This window comes from Ictidomys tridecemlineatus, chromosome 3 (assembly GCF_052094955.1).
Source record: "Ictidomys tridecemlineatus isolate mIctTri1 chromosome 3, mIctTri1.hap1, whole genome shotgun sequence".
In the NCBI taxonomy this organism is placed as follows: domain Eukaryota; kingdom Metazoa; phylum Chordata; class Mammalia; order Rodentia; family Sciuridae; genus Ictidomys; species Ictidomys tridecemlineatus.
Window position 1 is genome coordinate 142,976,277 of NC_135479.1, and position 20,267 is coordinate 142,996,543.

The following is a 20,267-nucleotide window of genomic DNA, read 5'->3' on the forward strand; positions in this document are numbered from 1 at the left end:
AATAAATAAATATTTTAAAATTCTCTCTTACTCCTTCTCTCTCTCTCTCTCTCTCTCTCTCTCTAAAAAAAAAGAATTAAAAATAGAGCTCAGTTGGTAGAGTGCTTGCCTTGCATGGACAAGGCCCTGGGTTCAATCTCCAGCACCAAAAAAACAAAACAACAACAACAAAAAACTGCCCTATGGTCCAGCCAATCAGTGGATGAATGGATACAGAAAATGTGGTTTAGAAATATAAGGGGATACTCTCTAGTCTTTAAAAAAATAAGGAAATCCTATCATTTATGACAAATGAATGAGGCCAAAGGACATTTTACTGGAGGAAATAAGCCAGGCACAGGGCACCTACCACATGATCTCACCTACATGTGGAATCTATAAAAAGTTGAACTCATAGAAACAGAGAGCAGAATGGTGACTGCCAGGGGCCCAGGAGTGGCTGGGCGGTGGAGGGGGAAGATGCTGGTCCCAGGAGAACAAAGTACACTTAGATGAGAGGGATGAGTTTAAGGGATCTATTGTGCAATATAATGACTACAGTTAATAATAACATACAACAGAATGACTACAGTTGATAATGTTATCTACACTAAAAATGACTCAAAGAGTAGATTTTAAGGGTTCCCACCACAAATAAGAATATGAAGGGGCTGGGGATGTGGCTCAAGCGGTAGCGCGCTCGCCTGGCATGCGTGCGGCCCGGGTTCGATCCTCAGCACCACATACAAACAAAGATGTTGTGTCCGCCCAGAATTAAAAAAAATAAATAAATGTTAAAATTCTCTCTCTCTCTCTCTCTCTCTCTCTCTCTCTCTCTCTCTCTCTCCTCTTAAAAAAAAAGAATATGAAGTAATGTATATGTTAAAAAGCTTGACTCAGACATTCTTCAATGTATACATGTTTCAAAATATGTTGTATGCCATAAATATGTACAAATTATTATTATTATTGTTATTATCATTGTCATCAGGGATTGAACCTAGGATTGTTTAACCATTGAGTCACATCCCCAGATCATTTTATTTTTGAAAGAGAATTATGTCATAAAGCCCACCATGGAAGTGAGGGAAACTGGGAAGATATTTAGTTGGTAGATTTCTACCTCCTTCCCCAAACTGGAGCTCTGTTACAACAAAAAGGAAGAAGTGGAGCTAGGATGAGCAATGAGCACTGCTGACTCCAATTAGCACTGGGCCTGAAAGGGGGATAACCATCACCAAACTTCTCCCCATGCCATCTTCACATATTTTATGGCCTCTGTATTAGCCTGCTTTCTGTTGCTCTAACAAAATACCCGAGAACAGATAATTTATAAGGAGGTAAGGTTTATTTAACTCAGAATCCAAGATTTGGCAGCTCCTGCAAGTGATCTCTGGTGAGGGTGTTCACAACATGGTGAATGGCATCATGGTGGGAGGACATACAAGGAGTGAAAGGTTAATAAAATAGGTACTTGTCACTCCGTTTCTCTACATGCTTAACAAAACACTGTTGAAATTTTAAGAACTGTTTGCTAATCTTGTTCTCAGAATGTGCTATCCCTAACTGTGGACTGTCTGCTAATCTTGTTCCCAGAATGAGCTGTCCCCAACTGCCAAACTACTTCTCTCGCTGCCCTCTCCAGGGAAAGTATATAAGCTCTGCTCAAGCTGTTCTCAGGGCTCTATCTCTCTTTGCTATAGAGAGCTCAGGCCCCAGCATGCTGGTCTCCAAATAAACCCACCCTTCTGCTGTTGCATAAGACAGTCTCTTGTGGTCTCTTACTCCGACGTTTCGCTGGACCCTTACAGGAGTACAGATTGCATGGCCACAAAACAGGGAGGGACCAATCTGGCTTTTTTTATAACAACCCCCTCTCACAGGAGCAAATGGGGGCCCATGAGAAGTCCATTAGTCCCTTGAGAGGGCATCTTGCAGAGTGACTGAGTTACCTCCCACTAGGCCCACCTATTTCAGGTTCTACCACCTCATCACTGAGGACCAACCCTCCAGCCTTTGAACCTTTGGGGACAAACCACATCACATCATCACAAGCTCCAACAAAGCTACCATCATAAGAGCAAGATGTCCCAGTCTACAACATGTGCGTATGTGAGGGTGGGGGAAGGTTGATCTCAGAAGTCACTGGAAGCAGCCAGAGCCCCCATTCCAGAACCTCTGTGATGTCACTTCTGTTGTCATGGCATTCTGGGTGCCAACCCAGAAGAGTTTGTTGGTGGCTTCAGTCTGTGAGACTAGGTGGTCTAGCCATGGTCCCTTCACAGAGTATCATGCCCCCAAATGTACCTCCGATCGAATCCTCATGGCTGAAACCAAGCCTGTTTCCAGCTTTTAATGCAATGCTTCTTACTACAATAAGTGGCATCTTTTTCGCCTTTCCGTGAGTCTCCCATGGAAGGTGTCAGTGTCTTAGACACAGAAGGGAAAATAGACAACGACAGTACAGAGGCAGGGAGGGAAGTGGAGAGAGAGGGTCAGCAGGGGAAGAATGATATAGAGTTAGAGGAAACCCAATGTGCAAGCACAGAGGTTTTGAGTGCCTGACGCATTTAGGGAACTGTGAGAGACTGGTAATGCTGGTGACATTTGATGGAGTCTCCATGGTCTGTCTCTAACCTGGATATTTAGATCTGTCCTTAAGGCGAGTGAGTCCTACCTCAGGTGAACTAGGCCTCGTGGGGAGCTCTGGGTTTCCCCAGACTAGGACTGAGTCTGGTTCTGGTTTCAGATGCCGGTGGTTGGCTCAGAACGGGCAGTGGGAATTTGCTGTGGTTTCGGGCCTACTCTTTCTAGTGTCCTTCTGCAGCCTCATTTTCCTCAACATGTCAGACCCAGGCATTTTACACAGAGGTAAGGCCTCAGACCCCTGGAAAAAGAGGTGGTACCCCAAGGGCTGATGCCTATGGGGCTGATTTCAAAAGTGCTAACCCCCCCTCAACCCCACCCCCCGCCCCCATGGCCTCAGGATCCCTTCCCTCCATGTCATTATTACTTGGGCCCTGGCACTTCATTTCCCAAGCCACCGAAGTGTGAAAAAACAGAATCCTGGAGGTTTTCCAGCTGCTTTAGAAGGGAGGACTGGGCAGGCTGGCAAGAGAGGCCAGCAGGCTCTTCCAAACCACGCAGTTCACTCCTCCTCCTCCTCATTTTACACACGACTTCAAGCACTGATCACTATTCCAAAGGGGAGAGCTCTGTATAGAGCTCCTGTGGCTGGACAGCCCTTTCTCTTTGACTGCCCGCCCATCTGAGTCGTCAGCTTGCTCAACAGGGACCGGGGTTCCCCTGCCCACCTCCTCCCCACCCTTCTTGTTGCCCAATGATGCTATGGGGCTGCCCCAAGCAGTAGAGTGGTGGAAGGGCCTCCTGCCACTGCCCAAATCTCTTCCCCTGCCAGGCTCCTTAGAGGACCCCAACATTCAATACATAGCACGAGTGAACAACAAGGCCTTCCGCCTGCAGTGGTGCTCGAAGTGTTCTTTCCATCGTCCACCCCGGACCCACCACTGTCCCTTCTGTAATATCTGTGTGGAGGTAAGTACTCCTCCTTCCTGTCTACTCACCAACCCATCCCAGGGCACCTGGCCAGGACCAGAAACCTCACATCATATGTGGTCCAGGGTTGGGTATGAGACCATCTTCCCACACTGCTACAAGTGGCTCTTAGCCACTCTTGGTCACTTATATATGTTATTGCCTCCAGTTCTGCACCTGTCCTGAAAGGCTGGCCTTGCTTGCACAGGTGCTGACATGCAAAGAGCACCATCTGTGCTAAGCCTGGTGGAGTCAAGGGGAGGAAGGGCAGTGACTGTCCCAACCCCTAGCTTGCTGATACTAGATACCCATTACTTTAGGCCAGCTGCTGCCCTGTTCTGGGGATCTTTGCCTGTCCACCTCTGGGTGTCCAATTGAGGGTTTCCTGGGTTCTGAGTGCTCTTCTCTCATGTGCACATATTCGTCCTGTACTGGTTTCCAAGTACAGAAGGCTGGCTGGGCAAGGAATTCTTCTCATCCTTACCCAGTATCTGAAAAAGTACAGCTTCAGAGTTTTTCTGTATCCTGCTCAAAGTGACACCAGGCAGGTCTTGTCTCTAAAGACCTCACTCATGACAAATGACCTGATGAGCCATGGCATCCTAACTGTGCTCTATCCAAGGACATGCTGGTTTCACCCTGGAGACGGCAGCTCACGAGTAGGGCCAAGAGCAGGAGGTCCAGGGGCTGGGTTGGGGGGGGGCTCAAGATTTGGGGGTGTTGGGCTAAGCCAAATAGACCCTCAAGGTCTGCCTTCTCTCCCCTAGGACTTTGACCACCACTGCCTGTGGGTAAACAATTGTATAGGCCAAAGAAATTTCCGCGTATTCGTGCTGCTGCTGGTGACCCTGAGTCTTTATCTGGTTGTTCTTCTGGCTTCCTGTGTGCTTTTCCTCATTCGTACAAGACACATGCCCTTGTCGCTGGACTCAGCCATGGCGTATCCACACAGTCCCAAGGGCCCATACTGGGAAGAGAATGGGTTGTGCGGAGGGACGGACAGCCAAGGGGCAGGACAGCCAAGAGGTGGGGTTAACTGAGGGCAGGGCTGATGTGTGGGCAAGGCTAAAGGGAGAAGCCACTTGGGAGGACCTGTGAAGTCAGGCTGAAGGCGAGTGGGGTCAGGGAGATGGGCCGGGTAGGATGGACTATGGAGTTAAGAATCTAGGGAGGCCAAGAAGTGGGGTAATGAAGGTTGAAAAGGGACAAGTGGGAGGACAGCATGGTGGGGTGAGGTTTCTCTTGGGTGTGCTGGATTAACTGTCCAGGCCAGGGAGGAAAAAGTGGGTGGGTGGGGGCAGCCGGGGCGAGGCTAGTGGGGGCGTGTCAGTCGTTGGGCGGGGCCAGGAGAGAACAGTTTGGCTGTTCTTCTTAGCTTGTGTGCTCACAGCATCGCAGTAGCTGTACCGGCCTTGGTACTCCTGCTGCCTGTCATTATGCTCCTGGTGGTCCAGGCTGTGTCGGTGAGCAAGGTAAGCAAGTACTGCAATACCAGACGGTGCGGAGGCATCTTGCATCTTTGGGACTCCAGAACTTTCTACTGATCTTCACTGCCCTTGGTCCTGATAGTGCCTCATGATTCCTTCCAGACCCACCTCTTAAGATACAGCTCAGATCTTTCCTCTCCCTGGAGCTCAGTGGTCATTCTCCCTCCTGGGTGCATTGCATGGAGAGCCTGTTATTTGAGGGATGGGTACCTCCTGCGCTTGTGTTGATAAGAACCCTGTGATCAGAATAACACCAGCAGACACCTAGGAAAATGCTTGAGACGGGGGTTGGTCCTGAGTGGTGTAGCAGCCTGGAAGAAACTGAGTTTGGTGAGGCCAGCATTGTAGAGGAGGACGTGCCACTCTTCCTGTCCTAGGTGTGATTTTGCAAAGGTGGAAGACAGGAGTGTGTTGTCTGTGAGAGGCACACCTTTGCAAAAAGGCACAGAAACCCGAAAGTAGGATGTTAAGGAAATGAGGAGGGAACAATTCTAAATCAAACCCAAGGTGGCATGGGCAATGAAGTTGACCCCGTGGGAGTCAAGATTAAAAAGCCCCTAAAAGTTGAGCTTGAAATTTAGTTTTGACGAAGTGGAAACCTGGGAGCCATGGTGGGATTTAAAAAAAAAAAAAAAACTCATTTATTGAGGAATAAATTAAAACTGCAAAATTCACCCTTTTAGTCTAGGATAAGGGATTTTGACAAATGGATACTGTCCTGCATTCTCCAGCATGATCAAGTTTAGGCAGTTTCTTTACTCCAGAATATCCTTTCATTCACCTGTTGTTGTCAGTCTCTCTCCCTATGTCCTTCTGGTTTTTCTTTTTTTCCAGGATCACATGTAAATGGAGTCATTGCCTTTTTTCCTCTGGCTTTATTTATTTAGCACAATGTATTTGAGATTCATCCATGTTGTCGCTCATATCAGTATTTTATTTCCTTTTATTGCTGTGTAGTAGCATATGAATGCCCTACAGATTGTTATACATTCACCAAATGAAGGATTTTTTACATTATATCTAGTTTTTGCCAGTATTTTGTTTTGTTTTTTTCAAACTAGAAATTGAACCCCTGGGGTATTTAATCACTGAGCCACATTCCTAGCACCCCTTCCATTATGCTTTAAAAATTTATTATTTTTTTTAAATTTTGAGACAGGGTCTCACTAAGTTGCTTAGCACATCACTAAGTTGCTGAGGCTGACTTTGAACTTGCCATCCTCTTGCTTCAGGCTCCCAAGCCTCTGGGATTACAGGTGTGGGCCACCCAGCTAGTTTGGGGTAGTTATAAATAAAGCTGCCCCAAACATTGGTGCACAGGCATGTGAACATAAGTTTTCATTTTTGTTGAATAAATTCTTAGGGGTGGCATTGCTGAGTCATAAGGTAAATGTGTGGAACTTTGTAGCAAATTGCCAAGTTTGTCTTCTAAAACAACTGTAAGGTTTCTAAATTCTACCAGCAATGTTTGGGAATTCTAGTTGCTTCACATTCTCACCAACATTTCACACTTTTTTTTTCAAATATATTTTAGGTATCAGTTGACCTTTTATTTATTTATATGCAGTGCTAAGAATTGAATTCAGTGCCTCACACACACTAGGCAAGCATTCTACCACTGAGCCACAACCCCAGCCCCTCAAACTGTCCTTTGTTATTTTGTTTTGTCTTTTAATCATAACCTGTCTTATTAAATGAGTTGTAGTATTTCATTAAGGTTCCAGGTTGTGTTTTCTTAATGAGTAATGATGTTGAGCCTATTTTCATGTCTGTTTGGCCATCAGTAGGTCTTTGGTAAAGTGTTTACTCCTGGCAGGGCACAGTGGCACACACCTGTAATCCTAGCAGCTTGGGAGGCTGAGACAGGAGGATTCCGAGTTCAAAGCCAGCCTCAGCAAAGCGAGACACTAAGCAACTCAGTGAGACCCTGTCTCTAATAAAATACAAAAAAATTGGACTGAAGATGTGGCTCAGTGGTTGAGTGTCCCTATATTCAATCCGTGGTACCCACTCCCCAAAAAGCGTTTACTCCAGTCTTTTGCCCATTTGAAAAAACGGGTTGTTTTCTTATTGAGTTTTAAGAGTTTTCTACATCAGATTCAGATCTAGGTTTTGCAAATCTCTTCTTGCAATCTGTGACTTGTCATTCCATTTTCTTCATAGCATCTTCCCAAAAGCAGGAGTCCTTAGTGTTGTTTTTCTAGGACTAGGGATGCTCAACCACTGAGTTCTCCCCCAGTATTTTGTGGCTGTTGTACATTCTACATAGAAAATTGTCATTTGTGAAGAACAGTTTCATTACCTTCTTTCCAATCTGTGTATCTTTATTGCTTTTTCTTTTTAGTGTTGAATAGGAATGAATGATAGGAGTGGACATCTCTGTCATGGGATTCCTTTAGTATGGCAATCACTTGACTAATGGCTCTTTCAGGAAGACTGGTGGGCAGCATCAGTGGGGGAGGGGGCACTGCAGACCCCGAGACAGTGAACAGACAAAGGAGCCTCTCTGCTCATCACCTCCCATCCTTTTAGTCACCAGCCCACCACTGCCATATCTGGTCCCCCTCCCAGCTGAGACTCTGTGCTTGGCCCTTATTCATCATCCCTGTGGTCTGCCTTTACTTTGAGCTTGACCTTTACTGTTTTGTGTACTGAAGGCCTTCAGCCCAGATTTTCCTGGACCATGTGATTTTTGACTAGGAAACTATGATTGGGCCTCCCCACTGCCCCTGTCCTACCAAATAGTGAAATTCAATTAAGGCATAATTTTAGAAAAAAAATGAGAGGTGGGGAAATGAAGTGGGAGTGGGGTGGTGACATTGTCCTTGGAGCAATTGAGCAGCACAAGGAAGAGTTTAAAAGGTATCTGAAAGGGGATGGGGTTGTAGCTCAGTGGCAAAGAACTTGCCTAGCATGTGTGAGGCACTGAATTCGATCCTCAGTACCCCATACAAATTAAAAAAATAATAAGGTCTAACAACAACTAAAAAATATTTTTTTAAAAAGTGGGGGGGGGTATATGGAAGGATGAGGTAAGAGGACAGGTGTAGCCAATGGAGACAGAACAAGGATCTTGCACAGGGAGGCACAAGATGATGAGGAGCCCTGAGAAGGCAGGAGAAGGGGGTGCAGTGTCAGCACTGTCTGGGGACAGCTGTTCACAAGTGGGTCAAGGGAGGTCACTCTTCCTAGGAGCCTAGGAAGGCAGGAGTCCCTGGGTCACTCTTGGGCTCCCCTGCTCTTAGAATCTTGCTCCAGGCCTGGGTTGAGCCCTGGCTTAGCTGACTAACTTAGGAAGGGTCACTGGGAGATGGCCTTGACCAGTCCTGCTGGTTCTGAGCTCCTCTTCCCATCCCCATCTCCCTCAGGGCAGATCACTCCGGAAAAACAACCCCTTCGACCTGGGCTGTGCCAACAACTGGTACTTGACCATTTGTATGCCAGTGGGACCCAAGTGAGTTGGTAAACTGGAGGCTCAAGTGGTAGACCTGGGGCTGGTGGGAGTGGGGTGGGATAAAGCTGGGTCTTCTTCTCTGGTCCCTGACCCCAGCTCCCAGGCCCTGTCACCCATTGTCCTTTCCTTTGGGGTTTTCTCCAGGGCACTTTGGGAGCCTCTGGGAACATCCCTATTCATTGCCCTTCTAGGTTCTTGCCCTAAGAAATGGGTAAAGGGGAACTGCAGCCGGGATAAGACTCCTGGCTGGGAACCCTGGGCTCTGTGCTTTCCAAGCTGAGGGTGAGGGTGGTCAGGGGGACCAGGCCAAGGTGGGTAGTGACTCCCTGCATTTGATCTGTCGCACCCCAGGTACATGTCTGCAGCTATTTGGATGCAGCGGAAGGAAGGCACGGAGTGGGACCCTGAACAAGGGAACCCAGTGCACACACAGTTCTCGCCACAACATTCCCATCAACACCATCCCACAGAGTTCCCTGGGCCCACATCTCCAACACATGGGCAGGGCCCCCCAGGGAGTGGCAAGGCTGCAGCTTTACAGGAGGTGAGGAATAGTGGGTATACATTGGGAGAGGGATGTCTGTGGGTCGAACATGTGTTGGGGGAGGCCCCTGAGGTCAGGCTGGCCCTGACGCTGAAGCACATGGAGCTTAAGGAATGGAATTATGGACCTGGAGTGTGCGGGGTCCAGGTTTCAGAGCACTCCCAGGTGTTGCTGAATAGACAAAGAGAAAAGACTGCACCACTAATTTGCTAGTTGGCCTTGGCCAGTCCCTTACCTTTCTAGGCCTCAGTTTCCTCAGTTATTAATGAGGACTGAGACTAGTAATTTATGTTTTAAAGGAGATTCTTTGTTGGGGGAGAGGGGGACAGGGAATTGAACTCAGGGCACTCGACCCCTGAGCCACATCCCCAGCCCTATTTTGTATTTTATTTAGAGACAGGTTCTCACTAAGTTGCTTAGTGCCTCATTTTTGCTGAGGCTGGCTTTGAACTTGTGATCCTCCTGCCTCAGCCTCCCAAGCCACTAGAATTGTAGTCATGTGCCATTGTGCCTGGCTCTTTTTTTTTTTTTTTAATGGAAATTTGTACTTGAAATCCCATGTGAAATATATGAAGTGGAGCATTAGGAGTGCAGTAGGGTAGATAAACCATGGTGCCCCCCAAGGGCCCTTGCAGTACTTGGGATACCAGCCCTCTCCTTTGTCCTGCCTCCTGGGGCCCAGAGCCATGACTGTGAACTGCAGGATAGAGGCTAGAAAGAACCCCATGTATTGACTTATGTGTTTAGATTTCCATCAGCCCGATGCCGCAGCAAGAAGCCCACAGAGAAGGCTTGGCCTCCCATCCATGAGCCTCTCACTCACCCATTCACACTGCTGGATACTAAGACATCTGAACTTCATCTTCTGAGCCTCCATGTGGAGGCCTCTGGTAGCTGAGCCCTCAATCACTCCCCTATTGGGAGTGCTAAGACTTCCATTCCTGTTGTACATTTGTAAATAGTTTTTACTTCTTCCTATGGCTGCTCTGTCTGTTCTAGGCTTAGAGAAGCGGTGTTTCCTGGGGGTGTAGGGAGGCTCTGAGGGGCTGGAACAAAGCCTTCTTAGAAGGGAAGATCCTTGCTCTCTGGAGACCCAAGCTCGGGAACCAACATTGTCTAGCTCATTGACCTTGAGCAAGACACTTAGCATTTCTCTCATCCTTAAAATGTGGCAACAGTAATACTCACAGTGACTGACCTGGCTGGCTTCCTGGCAAGGGCTGAAGATGAGAGGAGAGAAAACCCCCAGCTAGCACTGGGGATGAACAAGCCCTGCCCTGCAGCATCCCTGTCTGACTGCAGGGGGTGCCCGCTGCCCAGGAATTTGAAAACCAAGTCTGGCCCAGCCCTCTTGTGGGAGGTGAGCCAGCCTGAGGCAGTCTGGAGCCCCCTCCTGGCTGCCTCCTCCCCAGATGTGGGAGGGTGGGGGTATTCATCCTGCATCTCTCCTGCAACTGTGTCCCACCCTGGTCCCTTCCTCCTGGGGTGCATCAGATGCTGGTTCTGGTCCTATCCCTGGGGTAGACTCAGGTCTTTTGAGTCTGCAGGCCCCAGAGTGTGGGGCAGGGGGCATATCAAACGGTAGGTCTGTTAGTCTCCAGAGTGTGATCTTGGGACTGGGAGTAATATCACCTTCATAGTAGGTTGTTGGAGGAGGAGGTGAGGAGTTTCATCTAGTGCACAGCAGGCAAGCAATGAATGCAGCTGGAATGATCCATGGTTATTTTCTCCACTAGTTGGGCAACTGACCATCTCAGAATTTCCAGAGTACTATTAGTGGTTGTGGGGCTCTCTGAATTTGTATCAAGGACCCCATATCATCTTGCCACATGAAGCATCAGGACAGACAAACCATACTGCTTCTTTCCATACTTGTATCAGGGTGAAACCATCTTGTGTGATAAAGGTGGAGGCAAAAAGATGTCAACCAAGGGGTCAGATACATGTCCCCTAGGGTGTGTGTGTGTGTGTGTGAGAGAGAGAGAGAGTATGCACATGTGTTGGTATGAGCTCATCCTCGGGGGTTTGTTCGCCTAGCCCCTTATCCTTTCTGACCAACTTTAGGAGGTGGGTGACCTACGATGCAGGATGTGTCTCCAACTCTCCAGACCACAGAGTCCCACCACAAGATTGCTCTTCCCTCTTCCTTTCCTCCCCAAACTGTCCTGGGAAGCCCAGGCTCAGCCCCACCTGCCTGTCCTGGCTGGAACTCCAACTCTTCTCATCCTCTCTCCCTGTTCCAGTATCTATCTCCATGGGCTCAAGTCCCTTTGGGGCTTAAGGCTTTTCTCAAATCTTATTCCTGCTCACTTCCTCTGTCTGGGAAGCCCAAGTTCATGGGCACATGGCAGAGAAGGAGGGGAGGAGTCTTTTTGAGTCCCTGTGCCCAGGTTTTAGTGCCTGTGAACCTGTGTGTGCAGGAGGGATGGCTCAACCCTGCTGACCAACAGGGGGAAAGGCCGAGTGGGGAAGCCAGAGGCTCCCAAGCTCATTCCCCAAGGAGAGCCCTCCCGCTAAACTGGATCTGGGTGAGGGAGGAGAGAGGCGGTCCAGGAGCCTGGGCCAAGGCCTGGATGTGCATCATAGAACTACCTGGGTGGGGGAGTGCTGGAGGGAGTCCAGCTCCAGGGGGGAGGGGGAGGCCAAGAAGGCCAGGCCCCAGTCTCTGGGGAGTTCATGCTGCCTCCTGCCAGTCCCACTGGCTGTCCCCCTGCCATCCTGCCTATCCCCCTGCCATCCTGCCTGGTTCAGGTCTGCACTTATTGGCTCCCTGCCTTCAGGTATACAGGGCCTCACTCAGTCTCAGGCAAGGGCCTTCCAAATCCTAAGCTAGATGTGAGACATCTCCTTGACAATCTGGTCCTCAGTTTCCCCACTGAGGAAGGATGTAATTTCCCTCAGATTCTCAAAAGAGGGCATGGCCTTTCCAAAGGCAAAGACTTCCTGCTCTGGGATGAAGATTTTAGGTGTGTCTGCCCCCTGTCCCCAGCCTAGGATTCCTAGGATTTCCTTAAGAAAGGCCCTTGGATCACACTCACTGCTTCTTGAGCATTAAGTGGGACATAGAACATTTCTTCCTTTGACGTCCTCCACCATACCCTCTACCCTAAGCCTTGCGCCAGTCTTGTGACTCCTTGCCAAGTTGAGAGGCCCCAACTGGGCTGCACCCCCTTCCATTTTTGCCCCCTTCTCATTTCTGCTAAATGTGCCCTTGATTCTCAGATATTCCCCACCCAATCCTTGGCCCATGGATAAGGCAAGGGGTGCTATAGGGGCCCAGTTACGGGGCCCACTGTCCACATACCCAGGAAACTCTGCCATCCCTGGGCCAGAGCCAAGAAATGGCCCCCATGCCTGCAGGGCTACCAGGTGCCCACAAGCTCCTAGAACTGTAATGCCAGATTTGTGGGACCCCAGTAGACCTCCAGGAGCCGAATCCAATGCAGTTACACAAGAGTCTTTATTGCAGGCTCGAGCCTGGACTCTCAACCATTTCCAACGCAGCGGTCCTGAGTAGTGAGTCCCAACCCTTAGTTCAGTGAGGATTTATAGGTTTTGGGGGGATACTCTATGCATCACAACATCACACAGCAAATCATTTTATACCACGGGAAAATCAAACAACAATTCTTAACATTGATTAGCACATGTACTGGCGGGAACAGTTGGGTAAGGGTAGTTGGTGAGTTCAAATGGTGGATACATTTGAACTGATTGGTTTAGGCCCGGAAGGGTTGCAAGGGTGTATATGCCAAACTGCAGGGTTGTCTAATCATGTTATCAATCACCAAAACTACTGGGAGGTCACCTAACATTTCAGGTATTTTTCCTGTCTCATGCTGATTGGTGGTTGCTAGGGGGTTGCTATGGGTCCTTACCTAGTGTAACTGAGTCAGGGGCACCTAGCACCGCAGATCCCTTCTGTTAAACAACTCAGCAGGGTGGGTATGTGCCTAAGAGCCTTCTGTGGGTTTTTCCAAGGACAAGAGTCATGCCCCCTCCCTCTGGACAGGTCTTGAGGTAGAAGCTCAAAAATGGAGTCACATCAGTTTCTCAGAACCTGGGATGGAGAGCCTAGCATCTCCAGACCTTTCCTCGTGGGCCTCTTGGAAAGTCAGGGCATATAGGATGAGACTCAACCTAGTCACCCAGCTCTGCCGCCAACTAATGTGCCACAGGAGAATCTGTCTTCCCTTTGCTCAGACTTGGAGTCCTCGAGGTAATCATAGATACCACACTGAGGGTCACAGACTCTTAAGTCTTTAGGGAGGGAAGGGACTCAGGGCTACTTCATCCAGCTGTCTGCCACCCCCAGTTTCACAGATGGGGCTCTGGGACCTGCAGAGGGAAGAGTTTGCCCAAGATAACCTGGTGGCATCAGCCTGATGGCTTTCTCTGGTTCCCAGGGGACCACTCCCATTCCTGCTTCTAGGGCCATTCCAGCAGGGGAAGGGCTTGGGCAGTGACCACAGGGCCCCACTCTCTAGGCAAACTTAGAGCTGGCAGTGAAGTTCAGCACAGGGCTGGTTGCTGAGAAGGAGGCCAGTTTAAACCCTTCTCCAATCCTGCACTGTGCCCATAGTGCTCCTGCTGCCTCTGGCTCAGCCCTGCCCTGCTCTGCCCTGACCGCCCCACCCAAGAAGGCCCTGCAAGTGGCTGAAGGTGAGGCAAGGCTAGGACCCCTGGGGCAGAGGGGCTGGTTGTCTGAGGAAGTGCGGGTATCCTGCCCCTTTTACACACTTTAGAATTCCTTTGTTCTCATGCCTTCTCTTCCCCACAACCTGCTTACTTGACCTAAAAGTTGGAGTGATCCAAGGGCCAGAAGGAAGCTGACCAGGGGTCCTGGCAAGAAGGGAGCAGCCTAGGAGGCATTCATTAACAGTCCCTACAACTCCCTGCAGGGAGGAACAATCCCTGGAGGCTGGTAACCTTGGCAACAGGTGGAAAAGGGGAAGTGCTCTAGAGGTATTAGCATTTTATTACTTTTCCTTTCAAACCAGCCACCATCTTTCTGATCTGACCCCATTATTTATTACTTGCACTGTCCTTTTGCCCCTACCAAAAACACTTTCTGAACATGTGTCCTATGAAGGCAATGAAATTTGATTCCACGTGTACAGACCACTGATTACTTCAATTTTCCTTACCTCAATCACCTCTCCCCGTACCTTAGACCTCCCTGCTTCTTTATCATAAATATCCCTAAACCTTATGGAGAGGGAGATCTGAGACTTGATCTGTCTTCTGGCTTGGCTGCCTCCTAAATAAACCTTTTCTCTTTTGCAAAACTGGTTATTTTGAGATAGTAATTTGGGAAGACAGGGAGACATGCTAAGTGTCAAAAGAAGCACCATAAACCACTGAAATGTGAAAAGCTCCCTCCAACAGTTGCAACTTTGAGGGCAATGTGCAAGCGAGGGTGTGAAATTGTGTAGCTCTACTCTGCCTCCACCTCTAGTCCAGCCCCTAGCAATCCTCTCTCTGCAAACACCCCATACCAACAGGTTGCTCTCTGGAGATAGCCTGCTTTACCCCAACGGGGTCTCTCTCTTAAGATAAGCCCCCATTCTTCCTTGAATATGTATCTACTTCATAAATAAACCTCTATCTCTGCCTTTGACTGGTGCATGGTAATATTCTTTTCTGTCATGTCTGCAAGAACTCTGCTGGCCCTGAGTCAAGTTCCCCCTTTCTCTGGAAACATTTCAGACCATTCTTCAGAGAAATATCTTCTCCTGTGACCGGTTCAGTGATTGGCATGCCATCTATGGGAGGCAGGTGGCCAGGACCATGCCTAATTCAGTAACTGACTATCATGGAGAAGAGATCTCTCCAAAGAAGGGTCCAAAGAGTTCCCAGAGGGAACTCAGGGCAGCAAAGAATTTCAGCATGAGTCTGGCAAAGGCAGAGACAAAGGTTTATTTAGAAAGTAGATACACATTTAAGGGAGAATGCCACCTGTCTTGAGAGAGAAGCCCCTCCTTGAGTTGGAGGTCCAACATTTGTAGAAGGGCCATTGCCGCAGTCTTGGCTGGGCACAAGATCACGAGCCACTCACAGCTTTGTAGATTCAAACAGCAATTCTTTATTCCCGAACTCACACCGGCCTCTACACAAACACGTTCTGGGGAAAAATCACGTCCCAAAATACTTTCTCACTTCCTTGAGAACTCAATGGAAACTCAGGCAGCAGGAACGCCCTATACTCAGCAGCAATAACCTTAAACCTGGAACTTCCCTAAACCCAGATTGTCTTAAACCGGAACACCTTAAACCCAAATTATCTTAAACCAGGATACTTCCTAAAACCTGCAGTATACACCTTAAACCTGGATCCACCCTGGTCCTTGAGCAGGGTCACCTTTCTCAAAGACACATGCAATGTCACAGCAAATTTCCATTTAACATGGGGTACGCTGGCAAGGAAATTTCGACGCGTCATCCCTACTTGGCAATGGCCCTCAGCAGGCCATAGTCAGGGACAGGACTGGAGATGGAGACAGGGTGGAGCTGCACAATTGTAAGCTCGGTTTTCCCTGAGTTTATGTATTTCTCTCATTTTACAAGGACATGAGCCAAGAGCCTGTCAAGATTTTAACACAGTGACTCCCACTGCTTGCCTGTCCCCAAGCTTGTCTCTTTTGTCTAAAGAAAACACAGAGACCAAGCTAGAATTCTCATAGGACCAAGCCCATGGGGAAAGGGCTGAGAAAGGAGTGCAGGTTTGGGGGTTGGGGAGGGAATACTGAGGAGATAGCTCTGGCTGTCTCCCTATTCATTCGTACCTACTCCCTTTCTTGCAGTTTTGGAGAGTATACAGGTATGGGGGGAAGGCTGCAAAAGGGGTGGGGGGAGGCTTTCCTTTGGCCCCAGTGGTATCTGAAGAGCCAAAGTGGGCAGCAGGCCAGAAGCTGACTCTCTTGCCTAGCTGACTTATTAAAGTAAAACCACAGTTTTTATTATTTGATTGCTTGTTTTCTTTTGTCTGACTGTACTTACCCTCAATTTTGCCTAAACACGCACACTGGCTCATTCATTTAGCAGGCATATCCTGAACACCCACCAGTGACAAGAGTAAAATATGACCCTGTGCTCATTGTTCACAGACCTAGAAAGGGAGATGGACACTTAAAGAGTTAGTAAAAAAGATGAAAAGTGCCAAAACAAGTAGGGCTGTCTGTGAATGTATTAATCATACCTTTTTATTCTGCTTTTTGTTGTTGTGGTTATAGTTTTTAAATAAGGGACTGCTTCTTTGGGGTTAGCCAATTCCTAAAGACAGTGAAAAACTGCCTGAGGCACACCACTTATATGCATACCAACCACTCCAGGGCCTATACTCCTAACCTCTTCTTTTAGCAAGCTCTTAGTGTTCCCTTTACCTAATTGCCCCAGGGCCAGGTACCAGATTGCAAGAGACATTCCTAAACGCTGCAGCCTGTTGGAGTTAGCCAAACCAAACAATTCAAAACTTATGCTCCTTCACCCACTTCTTCCCTCGGAAACCACAATAAAGGCTCTGACCTTGTTTTCTGACTGATCTGGTATTTCCCTGTATGCTCCCCATTCACAGCCTGCAGTGCCTTCTGTTTGTAGGGATCAGTGGTATAAGTCCCTTCTTCCTTCATGACAGTACTTTCTTTGTCTATGTGACTTAACACACATTTCAAACAAATCCTGGGGTTGGGTATGATGGTGCATACCAGTAATCCCAGCAGTTCAGTAGGCTGAGACAAGAAGATAACAAGTTCAAAACCACCTCAGCAATTTAGCAAGGCCCTGTCTCAAAATGAAAAATAAAATAAAAAGGCTGGGGATGTGGCTCAATGATTAAGTGCCCTGGGCTCAATCCATGGTATCAAAACAAACAAGGAAAAAAAAAACAACCACCACCATTTCACTTTTAAGTTACACTTAAAACTGTGAATGTACCTATATCTCCCCTACTATTTTGTTTAGTATAAACAAACACAACTAGATAAGAGTTTGTTCCCCACATGGATTCTGTTTTATCATTCTCAGAGCAAAGAGTCTATTTATTTGTTTATGAACTATCTTAGTATGCCTGGGATGCTAAAATAATAAACAACAAATTTATTCCTCATAGTTCTGGGGACTGGAAAATGTAAGGTCATGGTACCAGCTTTCCTGATTCATAAATAACTTCCTGCTGTGTCCTCACTTGCTGAAAGAGGCAGATAAACCCCCTTGGCTTATTTTGAAGTTCACTATCCCATTTTTAAAGACAGTAATCTCTGGCAATAGGCATGCACTGTATACAGGAATATAGAGCCCTCATGACTTCATCATCTCCCATAGGTCCCACTTCCTGATGCCATCACCTTGGAGGCTTAGAAATTCAACATATGAATTTAGGGGTTGGGAGTAGGGATACAAATATTCAGACCATAGTAAGAATTTTTGTTTAAGAAACTGGGTGGGGGCCTGGGGCTGTAGCTCAGTGGTAGAGCGCTTGCCTCACACGTGTGAGGCACTGGATTTGATCCTCAGCACCACATAAAAAATAAATTCATAAACATAAATATTGTGTCCATCTACAACTAAAAAAAAAAAAGAAAGACGGGCTGGGGATGTGGCTTAAGCGGTAACGCGCTCGCCTGGCATGCCCGGCCCTGGATTCGATCCTCAGCACCACATACAAATAAAGATGTTGTGTCTGCTGGAAAAAAACTATAAAATATTAAAAAACTCTCTCTCTCTCTCTCTCTCTCTCTCTCTCTCTCTCTCTCTCTCTCTTCTGAGTTGGTCCCTGTTCTTTAAAAAAAAGAAAGAAAGAAACTAGGTGGGATTTGGAGGCGGTAGCTGGGGAAGTTTGAGGAATTAGGAATATCCCATTTGTAATGAATTCTTAGTAAGTTTCAAACAAAAATCAGGTAGTCTGACAACTTCTGAATATCAAAGAAAACTATCCATTTCTAGAACTTCAATTGCCAGGCTCCTCTGTGTTTGCAAAGTATCTTTACAGTTAATCTGTCATTACTCACGTATAATAATAATTGGGAGATGTTATAAGACTCACTTGGCTTGAAATACCTTGGCCAATAACCTGGGTTTCCTGCCACCTTATTTGGTATAAATTGCCTAGTTATAACCTCTGTCAAAGGGTAATTTAAGTTATCTGGCAGGGGAGCAATGTCTCTCTTTGATGATTTGCAGCTGTTGAAGATTTCTAGTAACTAGCTTGACATAGAAATTTGGGGATGTTTCTCAAGAAATATCAGCTTAGAGGGCTGGGGTTGTGGCTCAGTGGTAGAGCGCTCACCTAGCAGGCAGAAGGCACTGGGTTCCATCTTTAGCACCACATAAATGTAAAATGAAGATATTGTGTCCACCTAAAACTAAGAAATAAACATTTAAAAAAAATAAATATCAGCTTAGGGTTTAATTCTGCTAATTCTGGGTATTCTTAGATGACCTCCAAAGCTCAAGTGTTGAAGAGCTGGTCCCCAATGCAGCAGTGTTCAAAGATGGGGGTCTTTGAGAACTGATTAAATCATGAGGGCTTTGACTTCATCAATGCATTCGTTCATTTATGGTTCAGAGTTTACTGGGTTTTGAGTGAGAGGCTTTGTTATAAAAGCAAACTCTCCTTTGCTTCCTAGGCACCTCGAGGCCAATAGCTTTGGTCTACCACATGCTCCCGCAGTGATGTTCTGCCTCACTATAGGCCTAAAAGCAACAGAATCAGCTAATCATGGAATGAAACCTCTGAAACTATAACCCAAATATAAATCTTTTCTCCTTACTAGTTGCATATCTCAAGTATTTTGTCACAGTGACACAAAGCTGATCAACAAACTGAATCTCAATCTTTTCCTTGGACATATTGCCACAAATCAGTTTGGATAATCACTTTGGCAGACACTGAGACTGACTGGGGCAGGATAGGTGTTCAATAAAATTTATTGCATATTCAGTTGAATGAATAGAAGCTTTACTGCATCAGTTCCAGCTGTGATTTGCATAGAACAGGGACCAACTCTAGTTATACAAAGCAAATAGAGAAATTCCTGGAAGGGTATCAGGAGTTCATAGAATTAAGGCAGTTATCTGGTGCGTGGCAAATTGCAGAATCAAGGCAGTTCCAGGGAGCTGGCACAAATCCACAGGTTCATGAATAATCTGGCCCTAGATTTGCCATTAGCCCTACCTCCAGCATCCCTTCTGATCCAAGATTCAAATTCCTGGGAGTTTAATGGTCTAAGTTACCTGTTTGAAATAATTAACCCAAAGGAGATAAAAGAAGGGTCTTCAACTCCCAAGATGGGAGGCTGCAATGGAAGAATTGTTCCAATAAAGCCTTCACACAATAAGAAAAATTTTAAAAAAGAATATGGTGGTAACGGAAGAGGGGAATTAGATATTGCACTGTGAAGAAAGACAAATGTCATTCACATTGATACTAAAAGAGAGATGGGCTGGGTGGGGGGGCGGTTACTGGTAAAGGAGGAAATACAAGGGTGTAGTTTCAGAAGAAGGAGAAAGTGACAATCACAGTCCTCATGTAGCCGCCAGACAGCTATAAGAACCTGGACAACGGGGAACAGAAAATAGGTATTTCATGGAGTTCCCAAGCTAACATAGGAGCTGAACAAATATTTGTTCATTGAATTCACAACAAAATGGAAACCTAAAACATGCTATTTAGATACAAGGAACTGAGTTTCCTTCTGTTAGCTCAGTGAGGAATGTGTCCCCATAGACAGTAACTCATCCTTAGAACCAGTTGAGACTTCCCATTTACTCTTAGGCCCTCATCACACTGTGCTGGGTTATCTTTTGCCTTCTGTGTCAGAAGTATGGGGTCTCCATGAAGTTAGCCTTGGGCTTTCCCAGACTTCAGCTACACTGGAGTGACTGCTTTCATGCTCCCAGGAGACATGCTTCTCTTTCTGGATTTTCAGATAAAGAATCAGCCCTGAACCATGTGAATGAGAAGTAATACTCCATTTATGTATGTTGTGTCAAAATGCATTCTACTGTCATGTAGAATAGAACAAAGAAAAAAAAAAGAATCAGCCCTTAATTCCTGGCAATTATTTATCTCTTTTTCTATAAGAATCTCTTTTCTAGCCAATCGCAGTGGTGCACGCCAGTAATCCCAGTGACTCAGGAGTCTGAGACAGGACGATCGTGAGTTCAAAGCCAGCCTCAGCAATGGCGAGGTGCTAAGCAACTCGTGAGACCCTGTCTCTAAAGAAAATACAAAAAAGGGCTGGGGATGTGA

At 47.0% G+C, this 20,267-nt stretch overlaps 2 protein-coding genes across 6 annotated transcripts in view; both read left to right on the forward strand.

Annotated features, from left to right (window-relative positions):
• Window positions 1-2,087, forward strand: part of LOC144376395 (palmitoyltransferase ZDHHC19-like) — a 51,998-nt gene extending 49,911 nt beyond the window's left edge. For 2 of the 3 annotated variants that reach the window (XM_078044019.1, XM_078044020.1), the window contains exon 15: window positions 1,942-2,075. The gene's annotated coding sequence lies outside the window, so the exon portion shown is untranslated. Of the gene's footprint in view, window positions 1-1,941 lie in introns of all 3 variants that reach the window. The other variant, XM_078044017.1, reaches the window with a different exon arrangement.
• On the forward strand, window positions 1,957-20,222 carry LOC144376396 (palmitoyltransferase ZDHHC19-like). 3 transcript variants are annotated; one of them, XM_078044022.1, is made up of 8 exons: window positions 1,957-2,083; window positions 2,729-2,850; window positions 3,398-3,534; window positions 4,302-4,474; window positions 4,925-5,006; window positions 8,390-8,475; window positions 8,827-9,019; window positions 20,100-20,222. In XM_078044022.1, exons 2-8 carry the CDS (start codon window positions 2,823-2,825, stop codon window positions 20,175-20,177), a joined length of 777 nt encoding a protein of 258 aa, XP_077900148.1. In that variant the 5' UTR covers window positions 1,957-2,083; window positions 2,729-2,822; the 3' UTR covers window positions 20,178-20,222. The 3 variants fall into 3 exon arrangements, with proteins under 3 accessions (XP_077900148.1, XP_077900150.1, XP_077900149.1); XM_078044024.1 differs by lacking the exon at window positions 20,100-20,222 and adding an exon at window positions 9,767-9,997; XM_078044023.1 differs by lacking the exon at window positions 1,957-2,083 and having other exon boundaries at window positions 2,672-2,850.
• The last annotated feature ends 45 nt before the right edge of the window (window positions 20,223-20,267 follow it).